Source organism: Artibeus jamaicensis, unplaced genomic scaffold, assembly GCF_021234435.1.
Source record: "Artibeus jamaicensis isolate MK-2021 breed Jamaican fruit bat unplaced genomic scaffold, CSHL_Jam_final contig_497, whole genome shotgun sequence".
Classification (NCBI taxonomy): Eukaryota; Metazoa; Chordata; class Mammalia; order Chiroptera; family Phyllostomidae; genus Artibeus; species Artibeus jamaicensis.
Genome location: NW_026521863.1, coordinates 8,973,351 through 8,999,058, shown reverse-complemented (window position 1 = coordinate 8,999,058; position 25,708 = coordinate 8,973,351). Strand labels below are relative to the sequence as shown.

Genomic DNA, 25,708 nt, shown 5'->3' with positions numbered 1-25,708 from the left:
GTAACATTAAGGAACTGCCCGAGAGACGGACCCTTCAAGGCAAAAAATCATTACCGGTTTATAGGTATGCAGATCAGCGTGGTGTGAGTGGATTAAATAGACGGTGTTATTAATGCATTCGTTATCATAAGAATATTTAAGAAGTAGATCATTTCAAGACTAAAAGACATTTTAGTCAAACTCTAAAACTCCCCCCCGACCCAGAACTGGCGTGTTCATCTGCAAACCCGCCAGCGACCCTGCTGTCGGAGATACTCACTGGCAGGCCGCACACCGAGCATGTGCCCAGTGAGTCTGAGGTCAGAACTTTGTCTACAAAGGAAATGAGAAGGAAATTGTAGGAGATAAAGCACAGCTTTAGGTCCTGGCGTCCATCCAGCTTTGTTCATTTCAGCCTAATAGCTTAAGAGGTAGGGAAGGGGGAAAAGCAAAGAGAGGCAGCTGTTATGTTTATTATCACCCTTGCTGTAAGCAATGGTGCCTCCCTCTGCCTCCCTCCTGCCCTCCCATGCTGCAGATTTCAAAGTGATTTACCTGTCCTCAGAGTCCCACTGCAAAGTTAAAGAAATGATTCAAAAGAACAGGAAAGAGTGAAATGCGTTGTCCCCAGGAAGCATGATAAAAGGGAACTCAAACATGTTATACTGTATTTTTAAAATGCGGCTTTAATAATAAACAGGACTCTCAGATGTCTTCTGCACAGTGCAAAAACCCACGCTGGTACGTGGCCACATCCCGGGGAACGTTACGGTATAGACGGGAAGGCAGGCACCACCGTTCCCCTGGAGGTCACAGAGTGAGGAGCATGGAGCAGACCCACAATCAGGAATCAGAAAGCCTGCCTCCCAGGCCACCACTCACACCACTCAGCCATGGCGTCTCCCTTGGGGCAGCTCATTTATCAACCACAAATAATTTCCCCATTACTTTCCTAAACAAGAGCGGCGCATCTCAGAGCCGAAGACAAGGCTCTGTCCATTTTAAGCAAAAGAATACGCACAATGCCACAAGTGTTATATAATCAATGGAACGCAGACCAGCAATAGCAAAATAATCGGGAGCACATTCTTTCCCACCATTCTCAGTGATGTAATTGTATATGGCCCTGGCTCAGGTTCATGGCATGACTAACCCAGCTCGAATGCTGCCCAGTCTATCCAAATCCTGACAGTCCAGGAAACTGCATCTTTAGTGTGGCACCGTGATGGACAGACATGGATCCCACCCCATGCCACCTGTCTATGGACACAATGCCCTTACGGGTGTTTTAGCCTTCCCTTGAGCCATGGGTGCAATGCAAGAGTCAGAACCTGGCAGGATTTAACTCAGTCACGGTCAAGGCAAAGCTCAGTCATCTGCAACGTGGAACTAAGTCCACATTTTTCCCGTTTAGCTACCATTTCACAGGTTGATTACTTCAAGCACAGGCATCAGTTATAGAAACATCACAAATACCTGTGAAGCATAAGAATGCTCTTTGTAGTAACAAAAACAGACGCAGAAATCAGAGCCTGTTTGTCACTGCAATGCGGGAGATGTTTTCATTCAGGACCATCTCCATCTTCTTATTCTTTACAAAGGATTCAAAAACAAGACTAATGAGAAGTTTTTCTGTAATAGACACACTTCTCCTGTAAAGGGCAAAATAGTATTTTAGGCTTTGGGGGGCCCCATAGTCCCCATTACAAATAACTCTGCCACTGTCAGGCAGGGACCACCCATAAATGAAGGAGCCTGGCTGAGTCCCAATAAAACTTTATTTATGAAAACAGACAGTGGACCGTATTTAACTCACAGGCCACAATTTGCCAACTCTGAATGTGGGAAATGACTGCTTTCTTTGGCTTCTCACATTATCTTCAGTTCACATCAGTGACTCATGAAGGAAACAATGATACGCTCAATGGCAAACAGGGAAGGTTTAAGAGAACAACGTTCTAAAGCACATCCTCATGGTACAGACCCCCTTTTGCTGAACTAACCAGGGCACAGAGAAGGTCGACAGCCTCCAGCACGAGTTCCTGGTGCCCAATGCGCGTGATGCCCAGCTCCTCCAGGTCCTGGTGGGCGATCCGCAGCAGCTGCTCGCCGTTTATCTTCTCCCGCTCAAACTTGTGGACGTACTGCTGCAGGCAGTCGTCCAGCCCTGGCATGAAAGCAAAAGGGGCCATTAGTGTCACTTTGCTCCTTGACTCTTAGAAATCACCAGGTAGGCTCTACTACCCGACTGTCTGTATAATGCATCTCCCACCTGATGGACACCTTTCGAGTGCATCCTCATCTCAGACAGATTTGAAATGGACAGCCTAAAATGTCCAGGTAGATCCAGTTCAGTTTCAGGGTCATTACTTTCCCATTCCCATTCCACTAAAAGAATAAACGCTAAATCCCTGATGACGTGGAGTGCCCAGTTATCTGTATGGACCCGGCGGACTGTTTGCTAAGCGGCTCTTCCTGTGGGACTTCTCTCCTCTCCCAGCCCACGTGATTCCAGCGGGCCTGCCAATCAGGGTGCTTCGCCACAGCATTTCATCAGTCAACCAGCTTTAGGTTCCAGGATGACCATGTGACTCAGCGGAAGCAATCAAAATCTTTCTTGATATTTGATATATGGATATGGAAGACAGAGGTTCTTCCTTCATTTCCAAATGGAAGTCATAAGAGCACAACCTTGAGGATGCTGGCAGTCATTTTTCTGACCAGTTCTCTGGAAATAAATCCCTGAGAGGGAGAAAACAATGTCCCAATAATATCCTACACGCCTGTCCCTTGCTACTGAAAAACTTCTTGCTCTGATGAATACAGAATCCAAAGGCAAAGGTCCTATCAGTGGTACCAGAAAAAGGCAATGTTAAATGAGTTTGCTTACGGGAGTTTTCCAGGCCAAATGCTACAGCCAACAGGTTTGTATTCAAATGGTATCATATAATGATTCAAACAGGTTAGTCAAATCGAACTTGGGAATCTCTATTCCTAGACAGAGAACTCGCTGGTCAACTTGTTTCAACAGTTTTAATGAAATAAAATTTTGCCTGAGTTGATTGAACTACTGAAGTCGAATGACAAAGGCCATCTAGTGTTTTAAATGACCAGATTTTTATAATGTCAATCCCAATGCAAAGCATAAAAACTCAATTAAACTACAACAATGTATGTGAGAGGCACACTGCTGGCCCCACCCGCCCTCAAACACACACACACACACACACACACACACACACACACACACACACACTTCATTTATCCCCCACAAATGCTCTGCTCTGTGCGTACTCTCTGGTCTAGGAAAAGTAGACAAAAGTCTAGCACTTATTTCTAGCAATACCAAAGTTCAGGGATCTTGAAACCTAATGTTCTAGATGGCCTATCCAGCAAAGCTATCATTTAGAATGGAAGGACAGATAAAGTGCTTCTCAGATAAGATCAAATTCAAGGAGTTCATCATCACCAAGCCCCTATTATATGAAATGTTAAAGGGACTTACCTAAGAAAAAGAAGATTAAAAAGATGAACAGTGAAAGAACAGCAAACTCACAGTTATTAACAACCACACCTAAAACAAAAGCAAACTAAGAGGACAGCTAGATCAAGAGCAAAACCATAGAAATGAAGATCACATGGAGGGTTAGCAACAGGGGAGTGGGAGAAGGAGAAGGGGGGAGAAGGTACAGAAAATAAGCATAGATGATAGGTAGAAAATAGATAGGGGGGAGGGCAAGAATAGTATGGAAAATATAGAATCTAAAGAACTTGAGACACGTGGTCATAAACTAAAGGGGGGAATGGTGGGGGAGGGGTGTGCAGGATGGAGGGGAATGAAGGGGGAAATAGAACAACTGTAATGGCATAATTAATAAAATATATTGGAAAAAATAAAATCTAATGTTCTAGGTTAAATGACATCTCTGCCCCACAAACTTTCCCCATTTGCCTCCTGATAAGATTCAGAAAGAGGAACAATTTCTTGATAACCATTTGGTGCTATTAAATATGGAAAGAAGAAGTAAGAACCAATTGTTTTAGGATAACCAGATGAGTTGGAACCAATCTGACTTCCCTGAAATGACGTCTGTGTAGCAGAAGGGCCCCATCACACAGCAAGCAAGGTGGGGGAACTCTGAGATAACACTTGCTCCACCTTGACCGCATGGAGCCACAAGTGGTCTCTGTGACATGCGAGTCAAGCAGGCAGCGGAGGCCCCACAAGCCAGCGGGTATTTGCAGCAATGCCCCACCTGGGCTGCAGGGGCTGGGTCTCAGCACCTGGGGCTACCCAGGGCATCTGCAAAGGGGCAGAATCTATCTGCTGCAGGCCGCAGTGACAAAGGACTAAAGCTAAGGAGAGCCCCTAACGACACTATGCCCACCACCTAGGTGGCTAAGTTAGAGCTTGTGGAGGCTGCATAACCTCTCCACAGTCACAGAGCTTGTCAGGTGCCAAGAGAAGGGTCTTTAAAGCCATTTCCTTCAGCTTCACACAGAAGAAAAGAGATGGAAATCAAATCAGTCTATTTGACACAAGCTCTGATCTTTCACATGCTACCCAGCAAATCAGCATAAAATCACCTCTCCGACTGTCTTCCTAATTAAGAAGCAAGAAACATAGCATCTTAGAGGTGCTTAGAAGGTACTTCAGATTTCACTGAATCCAAAAAATTGGAAAGGTATGGACAAAAGGCTAATTAGTGTGAATTCTACCCTAAATCACTTAGCTGGTTTTAAACCAGGTCAGGACCGACGTCCTACACTCTCCTCTCCTTCAGGATGCTCTCTTCCTTGCTCATTGTTATGGCTGAATTGCGTCGTCTCCCCAAGATCCCTAAGTTGAAGACCTAACCCCCCCATAGCTCAGAACATGACTATCTGAAGGTAGCATCTTTAAAGAGATTAAGTGAAAGAAAAGTCACATGGACAGACCCGAATCCAATATGACTGATATCCACATAAGAAGAGGAGACACACGCAGCCTGAAGACCAGGTGAAGACACAGGGAGAAGACGACCATCTGCAAGCCAAGGAGAGAGGCCTCAGAAGAAACCAACCCTGCCAACACCGTGATCTCGGACTTACGGCCTCCGGAACTGCAAGAAAATAAATCTGTTCTTTCACCCACCCAGTCTGTGGGCTCTGTTATAGCAGCCCTGGGAAACCAACAGGAACCCAATGGCATTTTACTTCATACTCATCCACACATGATAAATGCTTTCCTAATGAAATAAACAAGGCCCAACGACCCACTGAATTAGAATTCATGTTTGTCATGCCAAACAAGTTCACTGTTCAAAAGATAAGCATAAAACTGAGAGATCTGTGCTGGTTTTCAGACGCAGAATAAATTCGTCCATTAAAATTAAAGGGAAAAACCATGTACAATGGACGTTCATTAAACTTCATCCTTGAATAACAAAACAAGTAGAAATAAAGATGAGGCCAGAGTTCTCCTTTTTTAAGATTTTATTTATTTATTTATTTTAGACAGAGGGGAAGGAAGGGAGAAAGAGGCAGAGAGAAACATCAATGTGTGGTTGCTTCTCACGTGTCCCCTACCCAGGGACCAGGCCCACAACCCAGGCATGTGCCCTGACTGGGAATCAGTCCAGCGACCCTTTGGTTCACAGACCAGTACTCAGTCCAACTGAGCCACACCAGCCAGGGCAGAGACCCGATTTCTCTTCCAACTAACTATGGAAAGTTTCCCTGAAGAAACAGGATTCCAGAAGTATCTTTAGAGCATTAAGAAACTATTTTAGACACAGAGAAGAAGGTTGAGATGGGAGGTGTGATGAGGATTCCAGATAGAACAAGGGGTGCAAATGATCACAGACTGAGAACCGAAGAATACAGTACATTTCCCCAAAAAGGGGGCCAGAAACTCCTTAAAGATCCTGGGGAATATAAATAAACTAACCTCAACAAAAGACCCCCAAGACACAGGAAAATTACCAAGCAGAAACATCTTATTGCTACCGACCTAAAAACAGAATTCAGAGTAGCCTAAAGACTTTCCCCTCAAGGGACACATAAATGAATACGCAAGGTTTTAAATAGTATTGCCCCCAGTTTTATTATTCCGATAAGTTAGGGCCTATTGTCCATTTACTCTATTGTTTAAAATACAATTAAACATTTATAAATAGTTAAATCGAACTATTATGCCGTCTCACAAAGGAGGGAAACAAAACCCCCAATTTCAAGTGAACTGGTTTTGAGCATTTTCAATACACCATACACTTCACCCTGTTTGTCAAATGTGCCCATTTGCCAGCTCTGTGCTGTCTGTCAGGGGAAATTACAGAAAGTCTGGCAGGTCTGAAGCACATCATTCAATGGAGTGAAATTAAACACATTCCATTTACACAAATTAGGTTGAACAGATAACTCAATGTGGAAAGAATCATGAAGGACCAGCAGGCCCGCACAGAATGGGGCCAGGACTTCCTTTACTTTCACTAAAACTGGCTGCAAATAACCCTAAACGTCCAAAGGAAACCCAAATGCAAAGGGGGGAAAGATGTTTTATAATTTAAAAAAATAACTTTTTACGACTTATATCAAAAATCCGGGGCAGGGGCTAAAAGCCTGATCACCAATCCCGGTCCCGCTTCTTGCCAGCGGGGTCCCCGGGACAGGCCACTCCGCTGCCTCATCTATGAAACAGGGAGGGTAGTACTACCTACTACACAGACCTGTAAGGAAAATTAAATGTCAATATTTATAAAGGCCTTAGAACGCGATGAAGTACATAATACTCTATATACTTTGTGAAATTAAAAAATGCAATGTGTTCAGGGCCTCGATTTTCTAAGTGCTCAGAATAAAAGCTGCTGGAGAGACTGGGAAACTCCCAGGTGCTTAGGTGGCCCCTCTGGGGCAGAGCGAATTGGAGGTAAAATAAAACCTGAGTGGTCCGTGGTTCTGTCTTCCGGGAAAAGTATTCCTAAATTTGGGAAATTGCCAAAATCATGGATTCCACCTAAAAATGTTATAAGATTTGTATCAGAACATAAGTGCCACAAATGTACAGGCTTCTTTTTGACTATTGCTTATCACTACTGGTGCACAGTAATATTTGTGAAACAAACGAATGCATGAAAAAAGTCACAGGACTTCACCTAAATGTCTTTAAGGTCCATCCAAGCCGCTTAGTGCAGTTTCAATGTTACTCTCTTGTCCAGGCCCTGCTGGCTTCCCACTGCACTGGGGATAAAAGTGCGCACCCAGCCAAGTCCAGCCTGGTCTGTCTGCTCCTGCCCATCTCTCTGACCTCATCTGGTGCCCCGGCCTCCCCCAACCACTCTGCTGGACGCTGGTTCTGCCTGGTGTCTCAAGACCCCAAGCTCTTTTCCACCTCGAGGCCTGTCTGTGTGATGTTCCTTCTACCCAGCCATCATGAAGGAGGAAGACAAGAGCATGTGGGCTTCTGGCTCTGATTCTTTTTGGCCGTGACCGCCAGCAGATCACCTGTTCCCCACAGTGTGACAGGTGGAGGCTGGAGAGTTAGTCCCACGGTCCCACGAGTGCTACTGTCTATGATTCTCCAGTCTTAGGGCACTGCCTTCTTCCTCCCCCGTTCACATTAATAAGACAGCACTGTCCCCAAAGCCCTGTTAACAGAAGGGTCGAGGGCTCAAATATCAAAGCCAGCTCCCATGCGCAGGGCAGGTAGCTGGCATGTGGAAAAGCAGGGCTTCTGAGGTTATAGTGATAAGATCATCTAGGCCCAGAATTACAGCAGAATGTTAAAAATTATACTCTTCCTTTTGTAGCCTACTTAACAAGAATACAGGCCGTGTGTGGGCTCAGCTAGGACTGACTCATGATGAAAAAACTTCTACACATGGAAACATTCCCACTGATATACAGCACACAATGTTCAAGTCCACAGTAGAAGCCCGAGGCCTGCGGACCGGGGTCCTCTCCAGGGCACCTTCGCGATACAGGAGCAGACCGCATGTGGCACGCGCACGGGGGTCTGCATTTGGTGGGAAAGTGGAAGACGTTCAGGCTCAGACCTGCCAAACCGATGGCCTCAAACAACTTAAAACTCTTAAATGTGAAATGCAATAGGATTGGTATTGCTACATCAAGTACTACAGATAACTAGAAATCAAGTCTTCAGGGGCACAAAATTAAGAATAAACTAAAATTTGGGAAAATGGGTATATAAAATTACAAATATCATAACAACAAATGGTTAAATGCCACTTACTACATGGTAGGTACCTGCCCCAAACTGAATGTTACATAAATCCCTTAAATCTTCCTAATATCCCCACAACCATAGACCATAAGTACCCCACACTGGAGACAAAGAGCTGAGGCACAGAGAGGGGAGGCGACTTGCCCAAGGCCACACAGGAACACGACTCATGCCCGAGGGACTGGAGCCAAGGTCTCTGCCCTTCACCGGCAGATACAGCCTCTCCGTCCTCCAAGGCAGAATGGTCAGATGTCCCCATAACTGAGGGAAGCACGGTTTGATGTCACAGAAAATTATACAAGTCATTAAGCCTACAACTGCCCTTAGAAATTTGAATGGCCAGGTAAACACAAATGGTTCTCCCCCCTAGATGGGTAAATTGAGAAAACTAAGAAGAAACTGGGGCCCTGGCTGTTGTGGCTCAGTGGACTGAGCGCAGGCCTGTGAACCAGAGTCATCAGTTCGATTCCCAGCCAGGGCAAATGCCTGGGTTGCAGGCCAGGTCCCCAGTAGGGGGTGCGTGAGAGGCAACCACACATCAATGTTTCTCTCTGTCTCTTTCTCCTTCCCTTCCCCTCTGCCTAAAAATAAATAAAAGACATCTTTAAAACAAAACAAAAAAAGAAATAAACTGGGGGCACCAACTTCTCCATGGGGCGGGTGGATTAGCAACAAGCAATCTGCAGGATTTGGTGTTCCACATTTCTTAGTAATGCTCCAAAATCCAGGTGAGATAAACTCTATTTTCTCACCAAGAAATCTGGATAGAATTCCTTTGTAGCTCTTTCACTTTCGAATGTGGCTCTAGAAACTGGTCCTTTAGGCCAGTGGTGACCATAGTGGGTAGTAACACACCAATAAATGTGGCTGCCTTTAAAGGATCAAATATCTGTGGAATTCACAAAACTCTCTACCTGTATTTCCCAAAGTTGTTTTCCAAAAACCTGACAAGTTTTCTGTATGCCATTAGCGTCCCCGAAAAAGACAAAGGCAGAGGGAAACAACACTACAAAGAAAAAGAGGATGAGGAGTAGCTGTCAGTGCAGGTGCACGCCCACCTGTGTATCCAGTGGCCACGGAAAACAAAAAGGAACAAGAGAAAACAAACCCTGTCGGGCGTTTGCTCCCAAAGTAAAGAATAGTCCAGTTCACACGGCTCATGCACCGACTTGCATCTGACCACAAGCAGAATCAGAAGCAGCACCTGCCCCGTAGGAGGACACTTAAGCAAGGATGCTGCAAAACTGGGAAGTACCGTGAAACGGGTCCGCTCTGCCGTAGTCTGGCACTCTGGCTTTGCCCTAAGAGAATGAACTGCGAACTCCCTGAAAGAAAACTTGTGTGGGGGAAGGGAGAAAGGATGAGTGAAGGAGGAGGTATTAAGCTGTTCTCCTCCACTTGTATGTTGTTTTTACAGGGGGTTAGAGAATGTGGGAGTGCTGCTCTGTGAGAAGGAGTTAACCAAAGAGAGAACAAACAGGGAAGGGCTGCAGGATGCAGGTGAAGGACAGCAAGGAGGGAGGTGACGCTTTGGGGAGAGGAAATGCAGGTGAGATGGCAATCTGCGTCCAGTGAGAGTCCAGAGAGCCTGACAGTCATGACCAAGGCCAGTCCTTACGTGAAGACACAGGCACTGAAACCTCTTCCCCACCCTCACCAAACACCATCACCAAACACCATCACCACCACCACCACCACCACCATCACCAACACCACCCACCTAAAACTCCAGGTATTTGACTCATGTCAACTCAGTCCTTTCATTCAATTATTTTTTTTGTTTTGGAGAGACCTGGCAGTACCAACAAAACAAAAGCTTTCTGCTTGGGAGTTCTGAAAAACTGACATTTTCCCCAGAACAAAGAGTTCGTTCCATCTGAGCCAACTTTGATATATAGATTTAGCATCAACTAGACACTGCCCTATAGCATTTGTGCGAGGAAGGGGGCTTACAGAAGCCTTCATAGACCCCCATGAAAAATATGGTCAGTAGGTAGTCCTGAGGAGGGCCAGCAACTGAGAAATGCCATTTTCTTTTTCAAAACATCTATTTAGCCCTGGCTGTGTAGCTCAGTGGATTGAGCGCAGGCCTGTGAACCAAAGGATTGCCAGTCAGGGCAATCAAACTGTGAACCAGTTTGATTCCCAGTCAGGGCACATGCCTGGGTTGCAGGCCAGTACCCAGCAGGGGACCCACAAGAGGCAACCATATATTAATATTTCTCTCCTTCTCACCTTCTCTTCCCCTCTAAAGATAAATAAGTAAAACCTTTAAAAAAGTCATCTATTTAGTCATCCAAGCAACAACCACATGGGCCATATTCCTAGAAGGTAATTTTGCATGAGGCTTGTGCCTGATAAGGGAATCACACATCTAGAATGATATTTTTCTTTTTTTATAATATATTTGTTATTTATACTATGTCTAATATATGTGTGTATATAGATAGAAACACACATGCACACACATTCTGCCAAAAAGTAGAAAATGATGTGTATACAGATGACGAGAACAATGGTTTAAATTCAAGTCACAAAATTTGATCCTATGAGGAGCACAGGAAATGCCAAGGATTTGCACTATACTAAATGTTCATCTCCCTAGCAAAGGCTTCGGCCAGATCTTTTCCCAGCTGACTTTCTTAGGTACTTCTGGTTTGAACTTGATTGTCCACTCTCTGAGGAGCTCTCCTTGACCATCCAATCTCAAAAAGTCCACCTGTGTGTCCACTAATGATCGTTGTCAATTCAATGTCAACGGAAACCCCCAATTTGGGGTATGGTGAAGAAGGGAAGTTTGCAGGGCAGAGAGCTCAGCTGTGATTCAGCAGGGATGTGGAACAGCAGGGCTAGGAGGCAGCTGTGGGACGAGGCCACAGCTCTGCTCTGCTCAGGTTTGATCCATCCTGCTCTGCTCTGTTCTGCTTTGCTCTGTTACATCAAGACATCCTCCACGTTTCAGCTTCAGCTGGGGAAATGCATCTTCAGCCTTTAATGGAAAGGAAAAGTGCACTCCCCCTAAGCCAAGAATAGCTGACTTATATAGAGAAGTTTCCACCACTGGTCCCTAACTAGTCTGTCCTCTTGTAGACGTGGACTCCAAATTCTCACAATTTGATTGGTCCAAAAAGCACTGTCCTGACTGGTCCAAATAGAGCCACTCTGATTGGTTGATGAAGATGCTAATGAAAATAGGGCTGCAGAGCTCTGATTGGACAGGAAAAGTTTCAGTCCTAGTGACTGGAATGCAATTCCAGAAACTCCTTTACAAGGACTAGCTAAGCTAGGAACACAGTGCAGGCAGGCAGTTTGGTGCAGGCTTCTCTCTGAAATGCAGCTTGCACGAGAAGTCCCTATTTACAGACAGCTGCTGCCCTCCATTCTTACATTTGCACCCAGTTAGCCACCAGGAGCCCTTCTTGGTAGGTATCTTCTCTCTCATATGTATCAAAATCACTTCTGTCATACCACTTGTTTGTATTCTTCTTAAAACATCACTATTCGAAATGACCATATTTATTAGGCTAATGGCCTTCTCTTTGCCTCCTCCCTCTAAACTGCACCATAAGAGGTAGGACCCCTGTCTATGTTATTACCCACAAATCTGCAGCTCATGAACATGCTCACAGTAGACACTCAGAAAGTAATTGTTGAATAAATAAAGAATAAGTGGGCAAAATCCAGCTGGACTTCTTAATTTCCTAAGCATCTAGGACCATTATTACTTTTAGACCTCACTTTCCTGAGCTTCAAACTAAAAGTGCTTTGTAAATTATGAAGTACTCTATTTTTTTATTAACAACATCTTGAGTCAATATTTATAAGTGGCATCAGTGAAAACGTAAATTAGAATACAAATAAGTGAGTTAATCTGACAAGAGTAAACTTTCTCATGTTCAACTCCATGTTGCAACTCTGACCTTGGCCACCTACCGCTCACATGTGTGAAAATTTGTTTATAAATTATACTAGAAAGTATAGTATTAAAAGACCCAGGTTCCAGTCTCTACCATTCAACTTCATTAATTCTCAACAAGGTCCCTCCGAAGTAATGCCTGCTTGAGTGTGGTGGGTAGGGTAATCATATGGGTGTAATAATTTATAGTTTCAATTTGAACATTTCACCTAAAATGTCATATGGTGTGCTTGAGTGTGATATTGTGATGTTACAGAATTACATACTTATGACTTTGTGATAAAAGATTTTGTAATAAGAAGAGGTGCTATTTGTGCTGGACCCTGTACAATAATTCACATATCCACTGTGTTGGTGAAAACAAAATGTTATGATTTGCACAGCAGGGGGCCCTCCCATGTCAGTCTCTGTTAGAATTCTGGCTTCAAAGGCCACACAGACTGTATCAAAGAAGCACAATCCGAAGAACAGGGGGGAAATGGCATGTGTCCCATCCTGTGGGCAGTGGTGACAATATAGAGACATCTATAACCAGCCACAGATTTTTACGATGACTGATTTTTTATTAAGACATAATTCACATACCATTAAATTCACCCTTTTAAAGTGTACAATTCAGTGGTTTTTCATCTGTTCACAAAGTTGTGTAACCACCATCTAATTCGAGGACATTTCTAGCATCCCAAGAAGAAACCCTATACCCATCAGCGGTCACTGTCCATCCCCCCTCTGCCCAACCCCTGCAATCACTAATCTACCTTCTCTCTCACTAAGTTTGCCTATTCTGGACATTCCGTATCAATGGAATCATACAGTATGTGGCCTCTGTATCTGGCTTATTTCACTTAGCACCATGTTTTCAAGGTTTATCCATGTTATAGCAAGTATCAGTGCTTCATTCCTTTTTATAGCTAATATCCCTGAACGGCTATACCATAATTCTTAATCCATTCATCAGCAGAGAGACACTTGGGTTGTTTCTACTTTGGGGCTGTTATAAACAATGATGCTATGAGCGTTCATGGACAGATTTTTATGTGAACATATGTTTTCAATTCTCTCGAGTATAGACCTAGGAGTAGAATTATTGAGTCATATGGTAACTCTATATTTAACTTTCTGATAAATTGCCAAACTATTTCCCAAAGGGACTACACCATTTTTTTATTCCTCCTAGCAATGTATGAGGGTTCCAATTTCTTCATATCTACACCGACACTTGTTATTATCCATTTTTTTATTAGAGCCATCCATACTAGTGGGTAGGAAGTAATATTTTATTATGTTATCAGATTTTAACATCCAAATTTTAAATAAGCCCTCAGAAGTAGAAACCAAATGCCAGATAGCAGGAGAAAAGTCCAGATTACACCAAAGCAGTGATCCCCAAACTTTAGTCATTCAAGAACCAGCTTTATAATTTTGCCAAATTTGAGTGTCCTTTCTACTATTACATACTTAATTTTTAAAAATCAATTCATTTTAAACATCATTGTTAGGCTTTCAATCACTCCTATAAATTAGTTATCACTTGCCATAAACACAAAGTATCACAAGCATAAATATAATTTTTTAAAAAGCAAAGTCAGCTAGATATAATTGTCTCCCAGGGCTTGCTTCTTCTTGCTAAAAAAGAAATTACAAGTGACAGGTGTTGACGGAATGCCAGCTACAGTCTCCCCTTGACAGTCTAATAATCTAAAATCATCTCTAGAACTATCACAGGCTCCTCAGTTTGGAAGTCTGCCGTAACGTTTCAAGAAATACCCTTCCTGAAAAAGGTCAAAAAATGAGTTCCGTGGTGATAACTGCACCAGGGGTTTTACAGGACAATGCCCCAAACAGCTGTCATATTGTGGTAGCCCGTCACACTGGGCTGAGAGGTGCCCCTTCTTTGTGTTCAAATTCCCAGTCAGTCTGACCATGCTCTGGCTGCAAGCACCTGGCTCTTCAAGTTTCAACAAAAACAACTTTCAGAGCAAATATACATAATACAGATTAAAATAGAGAGCACCTGCCTTTGGGTAGGCAAGCCCAGACAACGCGACCTGTACTGTGACAAAGTGCCCGGATGGGCCTGACTGACGGCCCCGGCCCCGAGTGTAATAAAAACACAATGCCTGATTGTGATCAAGTATTCACAGCCTCCCCCTCCCAGCCCAACACACGTACTGCTTATACACAAGTTAGATTTAAAAAAAAAAAACATCAAAGACAGCACATTTGGGCACCTCCAGATTCAAAGACTAATTATCATCTGTCATCATTCAAGCTTAATAAAGTACTAAACAGCATCTTCCCTTAAAGAAAAACAGTGAGTAATACATTTGAAGGTATTCCACGGACTCTTTGGTCAGATGGTCCTACTCAGTGCTCAGCTGAAACATCCCTTCCAATGGGAATACTTCCCTGGCTCTCAACACTACGTCCTGCTCACTGTGGATCATGGCACCTTTGCTTTCTCATCATAACACATCTCATTTTATAATTTAATGTTTGCTTGGCTGGTGTCTGTCTCCCCAACACAACGAGCTCCTTGAAAGCCAGAACCAGGTTGGTTTTGTCTATCACCAGACCTTCAACATCAAGGACAGCTCCTGGCACAGAATCAGGATACAAGAATTAGTTACTGAATGGATGAGTTTGAAGGATGCCAACATTGTGTTGGCTGGAGTAAGGGCTGGCCACGTTCAGAACGACCACCAAGAGTACGTTTCCAAAAGGCTAAAGGACACTGGGCAGGAGCTCTTCAACTTCATGGATTTCCTGCTAACGGACCACAGTCCAGTCTGTCCCATACAACAGGAGCCTCCCGTGCCTCCATGTAATTTCCAGGCAACTAAGTTAGATTCTATTGATGAGTCTATTGATGAGCAGTGACAGAGTTTCTGCTGGTCAGTGGAGAAGGAGTGGGTAGCAAGGAAGGAAAAACAGCAAGAAAACCGAAGTGTGCCAAGTGCTTAGAATGAGTCACATATTCCTTACTTAATCCACAAAAACCCTCTGTTGTCTCCGTGATACAACCGAGACTTGTAAAATTTAGTGACTACCTCAAAGTCACACGGTTAATAAGTGGTCGAACAGGAAAAAGTATCTAGTTCTTTGCAAGCTGAATAAGTTACCCAAGTGACATAGAGAACATACAAGTTGGAAGAGGCTTAAAAGAACAGACACAAGTTACCTGAAAGAGGTGAGAGGTGAGAGGGCATCATAAAGCTAATGTTTATTGACCTCTTCCTGTGCACTAAACACAGGACTAAAGCACTTCATATAAACTCTATGAGGCAGGCATTACTATTATCCCCACTTTATAGAAGGGTTTAAGGGACACAACCTGACCCAAGGTCAGATCCTGTAGGTGTCTGCCATCTGAACCGTCTCCCCTGCCCCCACCACCATAAAGAGGTTGTAGGACAGCGCTCACTGCTCCATCCACCTTCTGACCATGATGCTGGGACAGTGGCAGGGACATGAACCAGGTCTCAAAGGAGAAAGGAGGAAATTATGCAGTGCGTGCATTTAGTATGTGCTAGCTGTACATCAACGCGATGTATGGAATATGGTGAGCAGAGATGAATGGTATAGCCCCCGCTCTCTAGGAGTTCACGTGGGTGAAAGACAAGGAAGACAGGGCAAGTCTTCAGAACGCAGGGTCTGGAGCCAGGTCTCCCGCATCAAACACTGATTAGTTATGCAACCTTGGGCAATCAGTTCATTCCCCTGCGCCTCGTGTTCCTCCACTATAAAAAGGCAAGAATAATAGTTCCTCATTGGACTGTTATAAAGAAGCATGGGCTAATATAAATAAAGACCTTCACACATACCTGGCACACAATAAGCACAAATAAAATACTCCCTGTTATGTTGAGAACTAATGAAGAACAAGGTTAGACAGAAGGGATATAGCTCTATCAAAGGACTATGGACAAAGAGGGGATGTCAGCAGTAACTGAAGAATGTGCTGGGTGAACGGAAGCTAATGTCACGCCCTCGGACGAGCCTCTGAGCAACCACTTGAGAAGTGATGTGAGCCCAGAAAAGACAGGGACCAAGGCAGTACAAGGGAGAGAAATGGACAGGAACCGTGACAGACTAGAAAATGTCACATGAAAGGCAAAAATTAATCAAAGATGACCCTAAGAGTATGAACTAGGCTAATTGTAAGAACTCAAACTCTAATTGGACTGAAAATGGCAACATGAAAGAGGGAACAGATCTGAAAAGGGAGAGCCACGTAGGAAGATGAGGTAATGCGTTTCCTCCTGCACCTGCTGAGCCAACTGTAAATGAGTCAGTAAGTGGACACAGCCTGTGGGCACCAGGAGGCTCCAGACAGGGACCCTGAGTAGGAGCCAAAAAGAAAATTACCATTTACTGAGCCTACTCTAGGCTTCTATGGTACGGGGTCAAATGCAAGTCTCATTTATTTTTCTAGAGTCATCAGATCAGTCTTATTATCTCCCTGCCTTTTATGAGAGAGTTGATGTTAGAGGGACTAAGAAAATTGCTGAAGATGACAGCCCGAGGAAGTGGTAGAACTGGTCTTGAAATCCAAGTTCATCCAACCCCAGAACCCATTGTCTTCCCACCAGGAGGCTCAGAGGCAGAAGCTGGGAGAATGAACAAGCTCTCTTGAGAACAGAACAATTCCGCATTGCGACACACACCTGGCCCTTCTCCACCTCCCCCATCCTGGGCACTATGTTCCTCTTGGCCAGCCCTCCCTTGCCTTCTGCAATACAGCAATTGTACTCATTAGTCAAGATCCAACACTAATCCTCCGTGATCCCTGAACTGCCTTCTCCCCACATGGAAGTGATCACCTGCCCCAACTCCCAGAGGCTCTGCTGTCCACCCCACTTGCCTGACGTGAACAGACAAGCTTGAACTTGGGTATGCTAATCTGGACACCACATACAACAGCTCTGACAAGCAAGGCTGATCCCATAGTGTCCCCCTCCTCGGGGGCCTCTTCCCCTCGGCTCCGCAGGAGTGAACCTGGAAGCTGTCTGTCTCCTCAGCCATGGGCATGTCCAAGGTTGTGCCACTCACTGTACCTTCTGACAAATTCCAGGTACCAGCACTGATGCACTTCCAAACTAGAATCTGAATTCCCAGGAAGAAGCCACTTCCCTGTGTTGTTCACAATGCCTTACATGTGGTAGATGCCCAATAAATAGTCATTGTTGCCAAAGATGATGGAAAACAAACGTTTAGTAGAGAAACACCTCCAGTGACCTCACCTCACACACCTTGGAACCAAAGGTAAGCCAAGAGCCCTCTATACAAACAGTATAATAGGCCTGGGAATTGTTTTTTCACCCTGCAAACCCAGCAGTATTGTCAATAGAAATAATATTATAATTTTTTAAATTTCAAGTATGGATGGTTAAATATAAGAACTGAAAAATGAGTCCTCTTTCTTTGAAACATTAAGCCTATGAGTAAAGTATATCCATCAGACTTCGCAGACAGAGCCTCACCAAGGCCAATTTCCTCTCGTTCTAGAAAGCAAGTAGGTCATTTTGTTTCCCAGCCTTCAAAGAGCCAAGTTCAGTAAATTCCAAAGCGCCCCTAGTGGTCTGCTGGTAGAGGTATCTATCTACTACCTAAAAACTGTGGGCACCTTGGCAAAGATAGCATTCCAGAGTCCCTCGCCAAGACAGGGACAAGTGCCAATACGATACTCTTATGGTAAGCCCACACTTCAGTAATTATGAAAATTCACAGAACATTGAACACACTCTGTTTATGAACACAAGAAAGCAAAACAATTTGATTTAGAAAGATTTCTATCCAAAATAAACAAAAAATAAAAGATACTCAGGTCTTCCAGTGATAAAAGTTCAGTGATCGGGAAAATGTGTGTATGCAGAAGAGTTCATCCCTCCCACAAGCCCGTGAACAGGACGACACATGCATCCGCTGGGTCAGAGACACTGTAGAGCGCTCACTTCTCCATCCTCCTTAATTCTGCAGACACAAGTAGGTGGGAGGTCAGCTATCTCGAAGTCCTTTAAAACCTATTTTTACATAAAAAACAGGTTCTGTCAAAGCATTCAATGCATTTCAAAGAAAGATAATGAATCGAGATTTCTCCAATCAGTCTGTCACTGAACTACCAATAAATGAAGAAAGCGATCACAATCTTGTGCCACCCAGCAGGGATACGTTCTGAGAAATGCATCCCGAGGCGATTCGCTCTGGTGTGAACATCACCCAGCGCACCCACAGCGGCCCAGACGTAAGACCCCCACACACCTGGCTGCATGGTACCGCCGCTGCTCCTAGGCTACACCCCTGCACAGTGTGTTACTGTGCAAAACAACACAACACCGACTCAAGGACAAGAAAAAATGCACATTCAAGGCACGTGGCAAATGTGAGATGTAGGAGGCTGCTGCTGGCACATCGCAGCATGCTGTTTTACAAACTTTAAGTATAAAGAGTATATGCTAAAATAATGATGAAATGTATAGTAAATACACAAACCAATAACACAGTCACGTATTACCATTATCAAGTAATAGGACCACACACCAGGTCCAGGACCGGCAGCCATGGCAGAGTCACAGCACCGCCACCACAGACACGTGACTGAAGCGCCGAGCTGCAACATTACAACAGCCCCAAGGTCACCAGACCACAGGAATTTCTCAGCTCCGTTAGAATCTCATGAGACCACCACAGTACACGTGGCCTGTTGTTGACTGTACCATCGCCACGCGGTGGGTGACTGCAGGACGTCAAGACTCCATGAGCTCTCTTGGAGTGCTTGGGCGGCTTTGGAGAGAAGGGAAAACAATTCTCTGAGCATCTCTACAATTCTTAGTACCGCTTTAAAACATCTCCAGGAGAATGAGACTGTATTAGCTATTGCTTACTAACCAGGTCAGCAAAACTGGGGCTCGTCAGAGGTTGCCTGGGAACAGGACCTTCCTCCCCTGTCCCTCCAAGGACACCAAGGAGTTCCTTTCCAAAAGACTTGTCATCAGCTCTAAGTGTCACTCGTCCTACCCTTTCTAACACCCAAATACACTCATGTGACCCACGCCTGCCCCTAATGTAGTCCCTGCTGATGGTTCCCCAACACTCAGGGGATGAAGTTCAAACGCAACAGCACTCAACACCAGGCACTGGGGCTACAGTCACTCCTGAAGAAAGTCCGTGCTCTCCCTGGACTTCCCTCCTCATGGCAGGACACAGGCAGCAAGCGCTCGGACCTCTAACAGGCCCGGTGCTAGTGCCAGGAAGAACGTTAAAGCAGAGAGAGGAGACAAAGAGTGACACTAATCAGAGAAGGCCCCCTGCGTGCGGGCAGCAAAATCCTGAAGGCGCCAGCACGACCACAGGGCACACAAAGGCCTCCCAGAGCGGGCCCTGGGCTTCCTGGCCAGGCTCCTCCTCATCCGTCTTTCTCCACCTCGCACCCTACAGCTCCAGCCCCTCCGAGCTGGATCCGTTGTCCTCACACACCTTGCCCCTTCACACTGTCACGCCTCTGCACTGCCTCCCACACGCCCATCTGATCCGGCAACGCCCCCCCACCCCTCCAGGATTCACCCGAAGCTTCTCCTCCTCAAGGAGGCGGTCTCTGGACCCCAGCCACAGACCTCTCACCCCCGCAGGGTTTGTTGACCCCCCTTCCTGCCACCTGGACCATGTATTTTTATGCATGTCTCTGCCTCCTTTGTGAAATGGAGCTCTACAAAGGTCAGAGTGTGACACTCATTCCTGTGTCCCCAGCACCTGGGCCTTCCTTCCACACAGCTACCACCTTTCGGGACTCAGTGAATGAAGGATGAGATACAAGTCCTCTTTCTTACGCCCTCTTTGGGATGTGCCCACGAAGAAAGCATAAACCCATGAATGCCCTTTTATTTAAACTCTCTTTGCAAAACTGACTTTTTCTTCCCCTGAAGGCTGCATGTTTTAGAAGTCTTTTTGAGTTTTTTCCCCTATAAAATTATCTTGACACCTAGCCATGTGTCATGGCACATGAAGCCGCTATAACTCTGCAGTTGGAAAAACATTATGCTGTGAGGGAAGAAACTCTATCTGCCAAGACACTGAAAGGATTGCTCAAGATATAATGAGGACGCAGGGTTGGATGTAATGAAAGCAGCTTCTACTCTCTTTTATGGCCTGGGATCGTTTTCACAGAACGTCCTTTTTTAGGAGAATAAATGGTTTAAAAGCGGGTGGGGGGAGCACGCATGCTTTTTCAGCTTTTCTTTTCCTACAGCTAAGCTCTGGACCTTTAAAAACTCAGCCTACACCTACCCCGTCCTCAGGGGACCCAAGCAGAAGAGCAGTTGAAAGAGAAGGAAAAAAACCAGAGGCCAGGACACACAAGACATATGGCTCCTAATGAAGGAGCCAAAGGCAGGGTAGGAAATTCTTCCTTTGGTGGCAAGCTCTCTACCATTTCTTTAGTTTGCATTCTGTTTTCAGTGTTGAGCAACTCCAAGTTTGAGAAGGCAGAGCCCCCCGTTTCAGTGTAAGGATGCTGCACTCAGGGTCCGGTTTTACCGGCAGGAATGTCAGCGAGATCCCAGGAGGATGAGCCCCGGCCATGCTGCCAGCTGTCCCTCCTCAAGCTTGTGAGGGCTCTGAAACTGAAGACCCTCGAAAAGTAACAAAGGAAAACTTCAGCTGCTCCGTCCCAACTCCAGCACAAAAGAAAGAGGAGCGGGAAATCGTTTCCATATTTCACATAAACACACATCTTACTGCAGCAGCGAGGAATGCATGAGTCAAACGAGGGCTGACAATGATTACCGCACAACTCGAGCCCCTGCTAAAAATTAATGCAAGAATGTGCGCCGGAGAACTCCGACCACGGACTCCCCTCCTGTGAAGTGTTGGTGTGCACGTGTTTCCAAATGGCATTTTTAAAAATAACATGTCCTTTCCCGTGGGATTCTAGCTTTTTTTGGTTCCAGAGGAAGCACCTGGAAGAGACTTTGAAATTTACACCTTGTGCCAAAGTAATTCGAGACTTTGTACTCGTCACTGAGTGTAACTGTATATTACCGGTGCCCCAGACTCCTTACTGTGGTTAAGATTAGTTCTGCCCCTGAACTAACTGGCTTCGTGGCAGCATGGCGATCACAGTGGGGGAGGAACGGAGGAAAGCAAATCACACTCGGCTGCAACTCTACGAGAGTACTGTTTGGAGAAGTAAACTTTCTCCGTGCTGGCTGTCAGACACAGAAAGGTAGTAGTAGCCCTGGTGAGGAGTGTTGAAAACCAAGCGCCCAACGGTCTGGGGCTAAGGCCATCTCATTTCATGACCAAGGAATGACAGAAGAAAAGGAAAGAAGGAAATCACAAGTACCTTTTCCTGGGCCTTTTGGAATTCCGTAACATGAGCTGGGCACTCATATTCCCAGTGTCTCACTTAATCCTCGTAACAACCAGATGATGAATTATGAGCCCCATTTTGCAGATGGGTCTCTGAAAGGCTAAGTGTGCAAGGTCGTACCAGCGGTAAGCCCTGGGGTGAGGGTTTTCTATTCAGCCCCAGCTGGCTCTGCCTTCTCTCTGGGGCAGGTGACGCTCCTGCCCTGGAGTGTGACTTCCCCAGAAAAATAAAGCCTCCAAATGTGTGGGGGGGTGCGGGGGGGTGGAGGATGGTCTCATGGAAAGGATGGATACAGAGAAACAGGTCTCTCCTAGATTTCTCTGTAGGATCAAATTGGCCGATGCTCAATAAACAAATGAAAGCAGAATGTACAGTAAATACCCAAATGAATGAAGGCGGAATGTACAGTAAATCTACATCTGAAGAACCCATAATACCCATTGAGGGACCATGTCCCTGCTGTCCACTGTCAAAGCGGTGACACTACTGAACTATAAATAGCAATTTCACGTGCAACAGAAGATACACCATGCTCTTAGCTTCTTTATGCCCCACAAACTCCACTTTCCTTGAAAGCCAGATTGCAGTACCGGACTGCGTAGGTGCCGTCTTATCTAGAGATTAAGATTTCCTTGTAAGGCTCAGGCCCACATCCTCAAGAAATTGGAAGGTCCTTCCAATGCTTATTTGGTAACAGTTCCAACAAAAGATCTAAGTAACTGACCGTGAATGTCCATCTCTCCTTTTTAAGGCAGCAACTGGCAGTGTGAAATACAAGAAATGCGATGCCTTCAAGGAGAGATAAGATTAGGAAAATCAGCACAGACTGCCCTGTGTCCTTCATAATTACATCGTTTTTAAAGGTTTTATACCTTTATGCACAGCTGCATTATTTTTAAAAGCAACCGGATGACCAGGTTCTGATAGCTTTGAAGACACTGAAGAAAAAGAATGACAACAGGTGGCTGGCAAACTGTCAAGCCATGGAAGGCGCCTTCCCCCTTTATCCAAACAACAGGCACTGAGGTCACAATGACAGCACTCCAGTGGCAACTGCTGCTCCTGGGACAATTGCCTGTGCCCTTCAAGGAGCAGCCTCGAGTGCCAGCGGTCTGCCGGGGTTTGGCAGGCCCACATGTCCAAGACAATTTTACCAAGTTGTCATTACATGCTTCCCGTGATGTCAGCAGCCTGCGCAGGGATCAAAACAATGACCTGAGCCATTTCCTCTTCCGAAGGATTCCCCTGATCTATTCCGCATCCCGCTTCTCGGCGTTAAAATTCAAACAAGTCACCATGACCTTTGGGTCAGAAATCGACCAGCCTCTCTTAGGCTTTGCAAAATTATGAAGCAAGCTTTGTAGAAAGACACAAGTCCCACAGTGTCCCTATTTCTCTGTCAGAGATCTCAAAGATTCTGTACCAGCCCACCTCTCACTTGGATATGATCCTGGTATAAGAAGAGACTAAATATTTGTTTGAAGCAGCACTGGTGCCAGAGTAGTAAATTCATGGCAAGAGATGAGTTCTCTCTCATCAGGCCGACCAAGGACAGTGCACCAGGTGCCATGAAACAGCCCCAGTTTGCTGTCTAGCGGGGGGGGGGGGGGGGGGTAGCCAGGACCCACTGCTCTTCCTAAGAGGCACCTGGATTTTCATACGGCCATTTCTAAATGACTTGAAGTTCACTAAGTTGTCTAAAAATCATTTCTAAAATATTGCGGTTTAACTAAATAGAGTGTCAAAACCGACTATGGATCAGATTCAAACTATGCACAAATCCATTTACATTAATGAAAAGAATTACACATGAATACGTATAAGCATTTATGCAAATACCTGGGAAAAATTCTGTTAGATCCTCACGCCCAACTCTGAAAAAGGAGAAATGTTCAGCTGGAGGAGGGAAAATCAGTTAATTTTAAAATGACCTAGAGTACAATGATTAAATTTTTTTTAAATGTCTGTATTACTGGACAAAGAAAAGTAACAGTGGCAGGCAGCAGAATGACAAAGGGGTGAAGGCCAAACATATGAAAACAAACCACATTCCACAGCCCCAAATGTTTAATCAGTGAGGATTTTCCGTTAGGATTCCTGGGGTGACCAAGTCGCTCCGTGAGGCAGCCTTCTGACTGCCAGTGAGCAGCAGCTGTTTCCTGCCCTTCCTTATCTGTTTCCTCCAAGGCCATGGGCTCTGGAAGGAAGCTCTGTCTGGTCCCAGAAGCCCAACGTGTAAACCCGCATCCCCACACCTTCACCCCGTGGCATCTTGGAGACAGGGCAGGAAGGCTCCAGACAGAACCTTCTGCCTTCAGATTCTTGAGTGCAAGGCAAAGCATTATTCCTGCGCCTTCTTCCCTGACCCCGTCTCGGTCATGGAGCCCCTGGGCACCTGAGAGGCCACACTCATCATGACACCAGTCATCGAGTTCAAAGACTTAACATTCACATAAAGAAAGCAGAGCATCACTGATGAACTCTCGCCTCCTCTGTCCATTCTGGGGCAGGCTGGGGAAGGTGGACCATGTGAATACAACCTAGTGATTTCTGCAACTGGCCGTGGTCCCGTTACCACCTGCCCATCCAGCAGCAGCAGTGGGCTGTTCCATTTCCCAAGTCTCTTCACCTAGAAGCCTGTTCTGGTTGGAAAACTCCCCTTCGTCCTTTTAAACTGTCCTCAGACAACTGACCCTAAGCTATACACACACACAGAATTCTATGCTCCTCTGGCCAAAAAATTTCTTTGTTTTTTTTCTGTAAGATGGCTGGAGTTGTGCTTAGTTGTCTTTAACTTCATTCAAAACAGTTTTGTTAGATTGTAGTGTGATCGGTGAGCATTTAAAAAAACGTATCAATACTGGTAAATTTTCGTGCAGCCATTTTAATATTGAAGATTGAAGAATATATACAACATTTTTGGCCTACTAATGCTTTATTATTTCAAGAAAGGTAAAAACGCAACTGAAACACACATACAAAAGATTTCTGCAGTGTATGAGAAGGTGCTGTGACCGATTCAAATGTCAAACGTGGTTTGTGAAGTTTCTTGGTATTAGTGACATTTTGGCCACATAACCCTTTGCCGTGGGGCTGTCTGATGCACTGGAAGACGTTCAGCAGCACCCCTGGCCTCTCCCCACTAGAAGCCAACAGTGGGAGACAGCCGACATCCTCAAAATATCCACATCAATCAAGTCATTGGTGAAAATGAGAAATGTGTCTTTTACTTTATGGGAAAAACTAAACGGACTTCTTGGCCAACCCAATACGCGTCCCTCATGGAATGTTCCACTCCACATTGTGGGATAATCAGTGTTGCCCCCCCCCCCTCTAGACTGCAAGCCCCTGCTCACCCGACCCACGAAAGCGGACACGGGGTCCAGCACATCACAGGTGGCCGACAGCGTTGGGGATCTCGGCTGCGGCACAGACAGGGAAAGGGCTCTGGCGCCCACACTGCTGCCGGTGGGGGGGGGGGCTGACGAGGCTGGAAATTACTGAGGGTTCGGGCTGGGGACATCAGGGTGCAGCTGGGAAAACACCCCACGTCATTCGGAACTGGGAGTCTGGAGTTCAGCCACAGAAATCTCCGGGCCACAGTTTCTTTAGACAGTGAAACAATTTACTCATTTGACAGAACACGTATTGGGAGTTCATGATCTAGGGTCATCGCCAACCCTCAAAGTTACAGTTAGTGAGGGAGAAAACATGGGAATCATAATGTTGGAGCCACGGTCCTTGGAGAGGTCAGGAAACACCCCAGTTCTCCTAACACACGGGCCACCTTCCAGTTCACAGAGGGAAACACCATGAGGATCTTAGTGCTCCCGCCAGGCACCTAGGGTCTCTTCCCTCTAAGAATCTTCCTGTTCTCCCTACGCCGATATGATTTCCGCCTACACCTCCCCACCCCCGAATGAAATGAATGAAAATATCCAAATAAAAGTAAGCTGCTACTATCTTAACTGAGGCAAGGCTTTAAGCAGTGAAGGACACCAACGGCAAACCCTGGGTCTTTAAGGCTTGTAAACGGGCCATAAATCAGCCACTCAGGCCTGGTGGGCACCCCTGGCCTGGCTGTTCCAGGCCCCTGGAGGGGGGTCAGTTTGACTCACCAGCCCTGCTCTCTTAGAAGACACTGCTGCCATTAGCTTGGGTTTTAACTCTCTCCTTATGGGACTGTCCATGGATTTTTTCCAGCTTTTAAATTTGGTATTTTCAT

At 45.4% G+C, this 25,708-nt stretch overlaps 1 protein-coding gene across 2 annotated transcripts in view; it reads right to left on the bottom strand.

The window, feature by feature from the left end:
• Positions 1-25,708, bottom strand: part of CNKSR3 (CNKSR family member 3) — a 77,044-nt gene that overhangs the window by 32,543 nt on the left and 18,793 nt on the right. The window contains exon 2 of one of the 2 annotated variants that reach the window (XM_037157618.2): positions 1,983-2,146. The exons of the other annotated variant lie outside the window; for it this stretch is intronic. Within the exon in view, the coding sequence (XP_037013513.2) occupies positions 1,983-2,146 (164 nt within the window). The remainder of the gene's footprint in view (positions 1-1,982; positions 2,147-25,708) is intronic. 2 annotated transcript variants of the gene reach the window in all.